The following is a 9,109-nucleotide window of genomic DNA, read 5'->3' as shown; positions in this document are numbered from 1 at the left end:
TCTAAATCACCTTAAGAAACATAACTCAGTGGTTCTCAGCCTGTGGGTTGGGACCTCCACCAGAGTCACCTGTCAGGTGTTTACGCCATAATTCATAACGGTAGCAAAATTACAGTTATTAAGTAGCGAGGAAAATAATTTTATGCTTGGGGTATCACCACAACATGAGGAACTGTATTAAAGACTCGCAGCATTAGGAAGGTTGAGAACCACTGGTGTAATTTATACAGCAGTAGAATCCTTAAGGAGTTGATTTTCCTACTCTAGGTAATAGAGTCAGTCATATTTGCTTTTTTATTTAATCTATGGAGGTCTCTGTTGAGTTTTAATTGTCTCGTTTTAACAATAGAGCCTTTGTTACACAATATGCATATTTCATTCCTTCTCCCAGCATTGATCGTGAATTAAAGCTCTGACACACCTTTGACCGACCTGAAACACCTCTGTGAGGTCGCATCTGAGAACGGGTGCTATACACTAAGGGAAAGAAATCTCCACAGCTGTGCCACACTCAGGTTCAGGTGTGTCAAAGGCCAGTCCCTTCTCTTGAGGAGACCTGATGACTCTGGCTTATTAGCCTCAGAGAAGCTAGTAAGAGTAATAATCTCTCTGAAGTAAAGGCAGCTGAGGGAAACTGACCAAACCTCCACAGATGACAAGGGTCCTCACCTTTCACCTGGTGCTATACCATTTCAAGAATATCTGTTACTAAAGTTTGTCATCCTCCTGATCAGAGGCCCTTAGAGTGTCGTAGTGCTGGCGTAAAGGTCAGGTCTCATGTAGCCGTGAATCCTCTACTCTCTAGCACCTGGGTTTCAGCTTCTTCCATGGACTCAGTGTCTGCGAAATGTCAAGTGCCCTAAGTGGTGCCTATAGGTCATGTGACCCGTGTGCACAGCATGATGTGCAGAGACTGAAGTGGGTGTTCAGTGGGAAGATACGTTTTCTAATCCCCGATGAAAACTGAAGTCTCCGGTGCTACCTTTGGAATAATGCTTTGAGAGTTCCTGAATTCAGTACTGTTATGCCTAAGTACAGCGTTTGTCAGGTGGAATTTCGGGGTATGTATAAACTGTTCATTCTGAGCAATGCGTTTATATCTGTTTTGGAAAATACCAAGAAACCTACAGATATTACATTGGACCAGCTGAATCCATTTTATGGTTTCTCTTTTTAATTCAAAAGCATCACAAAGCAAGTAATTTTTTTTTAATTGAGTTTAGTTACAAACTAGTTGTTTCTTATTTTTTTTTTCCAGTCCCTTTTTGCTTTCTTTTACGACCACATGAAACTTGAGAAGCCACCTAAAGCTATATCACTTAGTGGAGTTGGGCAGTTCCCAGGTGTCCAACAAGAAGGCCTGGTTTAGGCTGCGATGGCCACTGTCATTCCCGGTGATTTGTCAGAAGTAAGAGATACCCAGAAAGCCCCTTCAGGGAAACGTAAGCGTGGTGAAAGCAAACCAAGAAAAAACTTTCCTTGCCAACTGTGTGACAAGGCCTTTAACAGTGTTGAGAAATTAAAGGTTCACTCCTTCTCTCACACGGGAGAGAGGCCCTACAAGTGCACACACCAAGACTGCACCAAGGCCTTTGTTTCTAAGTACAAATTACAAAGGTACTACACTCTATTTGTCTTTCAGATTATACTTTCTCTTGTGTTGGCCATCTGAAGCCATTGTAAGTGTGTGTATATCTGAATACACATTTCTCAGCTGATTTACAGAGGAAATGTTAAGTAGATTAGATATTGGCTAGCTTGCAGTATTTTAAATCACAGACATTTGTGTTAGTGTCTTTGAATTTTTTTTTTTAAGTAAAATGCTTAATGAGAGTAGAATTTCCATTTGTAGAGAAATTTCTACATGAAAAGGTTGTGGACAGTACAGGAGTATGTTCAGTCTTGCTTGCTTACTTTTGTAATGAGAGCTAAAAACCAGTCAACACTAAAGTGGCAATTAGAGAAGTGGCAATTAGATGGCTCAAGTTTTGCAGTGTGTTAACTATCCTGTGGTGTGTGTTAGTTAGGTAGATCCTTTATTAAGAGAGCTGGGTCTTAGCATTAGTAGATTATCTGCCCATTTTTAAAGTGAATACGTACCTTTTTGCTAAGATAATCACTCACAGACTATATCTATGTTTAAAGGCACATGGCTACTCACTCTCCTGAGAAAACCCACAAGTGTAATTATTGTGAGAAAATGTTTCACCGGAAGGACCATCTGAAGAACCACCTCCATACACATGACCCCAACAAAGAAACCTTTAAATGCGAAGAGTGTGGTAAGAGCTACAACACCAAGCTTGGCTTTAAGCGGCACTTGGCCCTGCACGCCGCCACCAGTGGTGACCTCACCTGCAAGGTGTGCCTGCAGACTTTTGAGAGCACAGGTGTGCTCCTGGAGCACCTGAAGTCTCACGCAGGCAAGTCATCCGGGGGCGTGAAAGAGAAGAAGCACCAGTGCGAGCACTGTGAACGCAGGTTCTACACCCGGAAGGATGTGCGGAGGCACATGGTGGTGCACACCGGAAGGAAGGACTTCCTCTGCCAGTACTGTGCACAGAGATTCGGACGAAAGGATCACCTCACTCGCCACATGAAGAAGAGTCACAATCAAGAGCTTCTCAAGGTCAAAACCGAACCAGTAGATTTCCTGGACCCATTCACCTGCAACATGTCTGTGCCTATAAAAGATGAACTCCTGCCGGTCATGTCCTTACCTTCCAGTGAACTCTTGTCAAAGCCATTCACAAACACTCTGCAGTTAAACCTCTACAACACTCCATTTCAGTCCATGCAGAGCTCCGGGTCTGCTCACCAAATGATAACAACTTTACCTTTGGGGATGACGTGCCCCATAGATATGGATGCCGTTCGCCCCTCCCATCATCTTGCTTTCAAATGCCCATTCAGTTCTACCTCATACGCAATCTCTCTTCCTGAAAAAGAACAGCCATTAAAGGGGGAAATCGAGAGTTACCTGATGGAGTTACAAGGTGGCGCACCATCTTCCTCCCAGGATTCTCAAGCGTCGTCATCAAAGTTGGGGTTAGATCCTCAGAGTGGGTCCCCAGATGATGGTGCTGGGGACCTCTCCCTGTCAAAGAGCTCTATCTCTATCAGTGACCCCCTCAACACACCAGCATTGGATTTCTCTCAGTTGTTCAATTTCATACCATTGAATGGTCCTCCTTATAATCCGCTTTCAGTGGGGAGCCTCGGGATGAGCTATTCCCAGGACGAAGCTCATCCCTCTGTTTCTCAGCTGCCCACACAAACACAGGATCTCCAGGATCCTGCGAACGCGGTGGGTCTTGGTTCTCTGCACTCGCTGTCAGCGGCTTTCACCAGCAGCCTAAGCTCAAGCACTACCCTGCCCCGTTTCCACCAGGCATTTCAGTAGGGCCTGGGCGGAAGGATTCACCCGGAAGTGCTTGCGTAGCCCCGCCTTCGATGACCATGACCGGTTATATTCTAGTGCCTACTCTAACACAATACACAAACTTCTGCTTTTGTATAATACCAGGTTTTACGAAGCCAGTAAATAATAGGAACCAGCCTCTTTGATAAGCTTCGAAAGCGTTCATGTGTAACTACGTTTGCTATTTCTCCTGCTTTGCTGCAGTCGTCATAGTCTCGGCATTATATTTCATATAGGAGCGCCATTATTATCACTAAATTTTACAAGTCCTATGTTCAACTCAGGACTTGTTAGACCATAAAATTTGATTTTTGTCTAATAGCAGTGGGCATTGGACTTTTTTTTTTTTTGGCAAATATGCAGTACAATGTAAATCTTATGAAATGTGTGTGCATAACTGAAGTGTTTCACTTTTTTTATTTTTTTAACTAGCCACTAAATGGATTCATAATCAAGTGTGTTTTAAGTGAGTTAAGAATCCAGTTTGGAGAAAGTCTAGTGGTTTCTTAAATATACCATCATTTCAGATCAATATATTTTGAAGACTGCTATTGTCTGGCTAACATAGTGTAAGACTTTGAGTATCTAAAACCTAGAGATGTCACAGGTGTGTTAGCACTGCTTGTGTGTTAGCACAGGCGTTGTGTTAGGGGCTGCTGTGCTGCCTTTCAACCATCTTTGCATTATCAGCGTGTGGCACCAGCGTCTCCAGGATCAGTGTAGAGACGTTCTGTTGTATGCCCTTCGCCTTTCATACCCCAGGATGGCTTCGGTATGCCAGCATTTTTACTTTGTCCGGAGTCTGAGAGCCATTGTGGGACGATAAACGGTAAATGTGTAAAACCCAGAGTGGCTGGGCTGCCTCGATCGTCGGGGTGATAGACTCCTCAACAGGAAGATGGATGTAAAATATACAGCCAAACCCCAGCACCTGTCTAGAGAATTCCCACTGTTGCCAGAACTGAGAACTGGACTCCTTGGGTGCAGAGTAAAAGCCTGTCTGTCGCCGCACTTCTAAACCGGCAGTCTTGTCTTCTGCGCTCTCGCTCAGCGCATATCCATCCTTCCCCGCTGCGTTTCGATGGAGAACTTACAAATTAAACACATCAAAAAGCAACTTGAGGAGTTCCACAGTTTTACATAATCAAACGCTGTTAAGACCTCACTTTCACACATCTCTGGGAAACAGGAGGCATGTTGGGAATAAGTCGAATTTATAGAGGAAACAGGAAAATAAAGCAAACACCAAATGAATATGAATGCGCCAAGGATGCAGCGCTCACTGAGCGAGGTAGCAGTGGGCTTCCTCTTGTCAGACAGCCATCAGAAATGTGCTCGATAGTTCCATGTATATCTTCCTAAGGGTTATTTGTGGCATCAACCTACAAGACTTATGAAGCACTTGTTAACACCTTATTTTGAGACCCCCTTCTGTTGGAACAGGAGTGAGGGGAGATTTATAGAAGAGTATGTATCTCTTTTTAAAAGAAGAAGAAGAAGAAACTTATTTTTTAATTTCTGAGCACTCGTTAGCCCTGTATGGGGAAGCTCCTTCCCTTCTTTAAGGGCCAGGTATCACTGCATATTATGTTGTTTACCCATCATTCTAAACGTAATTACCGATTTCTGACTATAATGCATTATTTACAATGCCTGGGAGTAGTCTAAATTGAGAAGTGTAAACTGTCATGTGAATGGGGCTTTCACTATGTCACGCACACGTCTAGTGCACTTCATAGAATCAGAGTTGCTCTCTAGAGGGCTCGGCACCTGGTTCTAACCCTAGAGCGGTAGTTTTTTTACTTATGTATTTAAATTTTATTGTGAAAAAAATACATTTTATTAAGAAAAAAAAGTGTTCCAAAGGCATTAAAATGATATATGTTAATAAGGAAATACATTTTAACTCTTCAAGCTGCTCCTGAGCTGCGGGTGGGGGCGCACTCACTCTGAAAGTGGGCGCTTCGCTCTGCTTCATGACTGCTTAGTTTCTATGAAACAGATCACTTACCTAATGTTCTAGTTGGATGATTAGTGTTCCATATTGCTTTAATCACCACTTTAAAAGGCGAGGACATTTGGTGACAGAGCACAAGTAAATAAAAAAAAACAAAACTATTTTTATGTAGAGTTCATAAACACCACATATGAAAGCACTAGTTTATTCTATCTAAAAATTGCTTAAGAAGTCACATTAATGACCTGAGACATTGGCCTTCATAGGCTGTATGTATTTCACTGCTAATTGAAAAAAAAAAAAAAGGGAGTACCAGGCTATATGAGATAAAGCATTTCGAAATGGGAATGGCGCCATATATGTGTGTGTGTATATATATATATATATATAATAAATATATTTTTAATCCTAATTCTTGCCCAGCACGGAACTCTAATACACATCTTCCAGGGTACCAGTGTTAAAATGTAGAGTCTTACTTTTCCTTGTATGTACACCTCTTTACCTGTTGCTGCCCCCACAGACTTGAATAACACTTCAAAGTAAGAGGGAAATAAGCAAATTCGTTTTTGGTTTTGGGTGGGTTTTTTTTTTTTTTTTTTTTTTTTTTTTGACTGCAATGGTCACTAAACCCTTTTTATAGATTTTCTATTAAAGATCAGGCAGCTTCTTTATTCTAATTGCACAGTGTTTTAACAGGGACGTTAACACAGAATTGGCGCTCCCCCACCCCGTAGAAAATACTGTCACTTGTTTTATCTGAGGTAGGACTGCTTAGCGATAGGTCTTGCCAACGCCCTTTTCATTCTCCATGGTCCTTGGAATTTCTGATAGTGCCTTAGCTTGGCTGAAAGAAAAGGGATTAACATTAACTAAAGCAGTTTAGTGTGGAGATTGGACCTCAGACGAGATGCTGAGCCCCATTCACTTCGACTTTCACGTGTTGTGCGTGCAAACGGCAGAGCTTCAGGAGTGAGCGCAGTAAGGCCTGGCACTGTAAGCAATATAATCCATTGATATTTAGCAACACCACCTTTGTGGTTATTTTCTCCTAAGCCTTTGTTTGAAATCCTATCACTTGTTCAGGTTTCTAAGATTTGAGTTGCCTTGGTGGATCATGCACCAGTCTGTATGCGGCTTTTTTTTTTGTTGTTGTTTTTATTTCGGTTTGGCATTTCTTCCCAGCTGTGTGTTTTTGCCTATTTGTTGCTTGTGCTTTATTTTTCTAGTCATTTGTGGAATATAGTGATATATTGTGTTAATTTGGACAGTGACGGTTTTTTAAAACCACGTACTGAGTGAAATATGAGCCAGAGCTGAGTGCTTTATTAAGCTAATAATGAATGTTATAGAGTACATATTTCAGGATCATTCATCTAGTGAACAGTACATATATAGGCCAATTTAAAAAATAGAGCTTGGTCAACCTCTATACTTCACATACTACAAGATATAGCACTTTCAAAAAGAACCTAAATTTCTACAGAAACTTTCCTATATGTTATGCCTTTTATTTTTAAGACTTATTATATTCATTTCAAGTGCCATTAGATGATATATATGTAGGCCTTTGATATATAATGCTTTGTGTACAAAAAAAAATGGTAGATGGTATTTTAAACAGGTACATTTTTACAGTGTTTTCTTATCGATTTGCTATATTGCACAGAATCAGTGTGTGTCTTTTCATACGGTTTTACAATGGTTTATTTTTTTACAAGGTTTACATATCTCAAAGCACACTGTCTGTCTTCCCAGTCCGTAAGTAAGTTAAAAGATACCAGTTCACCCAAGTTGCTTCTAGCCTACTGAGATCCATGTGACATTGAAGGAGATCTTGGCGACCTTGAGTATTCACCCTTCATGAAGGCAGGCTGGTTTTTTGGGTTTTTTTTTTTTTTTTTCCTTCTGACAAATGAGTTCCTTAGTGAGTTTGTCTCATTTCGCTCATGACGTCAGCAGCCAGGTCTACAGCACAATCTAGCCTGATGGTGTAGGCCGGCATAAATACCTGAACTGTGTTGTACCCACAGAGCACTCCTCTGAGATTGAACGAGATAATGCCATCAGCCTTCCTAGCAGACAGGGATCACCAATAAGCCTTTCCACAATGTTAGTGGCCCCTGGGGATGGAAGGCAGTGTCGTTTGATAAGTTATCTATCTCTAAAGATGACACAGTTATCGCTGGTGTATAAGATACTTCGATGGTACAGACGGACCAGAATGGATGTCTGTCTTCTCAGAAGCCCTCCTTCAGCGTTCTGTGGGATCTTGCTGCTACTGTCACGTGGGATACAACTCTTCATGGTGCTACAAACCTCTGTCTCATTCACTTGTATTTTTTTATCCATAGGAAAAGGACTATATAGGTGTAAAGGTGTACAATATATTTTTATACTGTGACTTAAATTGTCATTAACAAACTTTTACACCACCACAGTGTATTCATGTGCGCTTGCAAAAGGAGATTTTGGATGTGCAAATTACCAGAACAAACCCAGCTTTTGTCCACAAGGTGACTGTAACTCAGAATGGAAAGTGGGCTTGACATAGGGTGTGGAGTGCGGAGCGTGCTGCAAGTCACTAACAGCCCTTTGAATTTAACAGAAACTGGGGATCCATTAGAGAAATGGATTGCGTCATGCCTGAACATAAGCTGACTGCTGAAATTTTTTTTTTTGTTTTTTGTTTTTGTTTTTTTAGCTAATGAAAAGGTGTTTGGACTAGTACTCTAAAAATGTTCTAATGGTAAAGTTTTGAGTCAAATAGAAATGAAAAAAAAATCTGCATTCCAGACTTAATTTTGTATATTTTTATTGCATTTTAAATTGCTATTCTGTGATATTGGGAAATCAAGTGGCTTATCATGTATATCATGTACTTAAAATGTATTCACAAACTACTGTTGTATTTGTATAAAATATAGACAAAGACTGTGTGTGTGCGTGTCCTCTGTACAGTCGCTTCACGCCATGAACCTTCAATGACACCGGATTCAGAATAACTTTACATAACAGAGGTCTGCCCCTAATCTTCATAGGTGATACTTTGCTGTAACATTTTTCTTCTAGTGTGTTTATTAATTCTTTGAGAATTTCCACGCACACATACACAGACAAATAGATCATATTTACCCTTCATGTCTCTTGAATTATTGCTTACTCTCTCCCAAATTTATGTCCTTTTGTGTTTTTTTCCATAATGCACAGAGTCTACTTTGAGCAGTCTGTATAACTCATGGATGGAGGATGCATCCCTCTACAACCACTAAACATTTTTTACCCACTGACTTAAGGCCGGAACCACAGACTCCAGAAAGTCGTTAGTTTTATATGAAGTGGACAATTCTGGGACATTTAAGACTTTGGAGCTTTGGGAGAGGGGGAAGAGATTCCTTAGCAGCAAAGGTTCTTGCAGCAGAGCAAGCTCCATTCCCAGCATACACAATGGCTCACAGCTGTTCCTAACTCCCGGTCCTGAGGACCCAGTGCCCTCTGTGAACCTTCACTGACACAAGACACAATAGCCGCTTTTCTGCGTACATTGATCAGGTAAGAAACAGGGGTTCTGGTATTTATCATTCTGCCCTTAATCTTAGCAAGTGTGAAAGTATCCCACATTAGTCCTTAGAATGAACACGATACATTCCTATGTAAATCTGATCACATGTAGTACTTCAAGGGTGGCGTAGAGGGGGGGAATGTGGCTTTTTTTAACACCCAAGAGCAGA

The 9,109-nt window shown here is 41.2% G+C and overlaps 1 protein-coding gene across 1 annotated transcript; it reads left to right on the top strand.

Moving 5' to 3' along the window:
• Nucleotides 1–1,375: 1,375 nt before the first annotated feature.
• PLAG1 (PLAG1 zinc finger) lies at nt 1,376–3,403 on the top strand (the record flags this gene model as incomplete). The annotated part of the gene is made up of 2 exons (XM_080938481.1): nt 1,376–1,617; nt 2,146–3,403. The coding sequence occupies 2 exons, from the start codon at nt 1,376–1,378 to the stop codon at nt 3,401–3,403; spliced, it is 1,500 nt and encodes a 499-aa protein (XP_080794607.1).
• Between the last annotated feature and the right edge of the window lie 5,706 nt (nt 3,404–9,109).

Source organism: Micromys minutus, assembly GCF_963924665.1.
Source record: "Micromys minutus genome assembly, chromosome: 26".
Classification (NCBI taxonomy): Eukaryota; Metazoa; Chordata; class Mammalia; order Rodentia; family Muridae; genus Micromys; species Micromys minutus.
The sequence above is the reverse complement of the archived record's forward strand: the minus strand, read 5'-3'. Positions and strand labels throughout refer to the sequence as shown.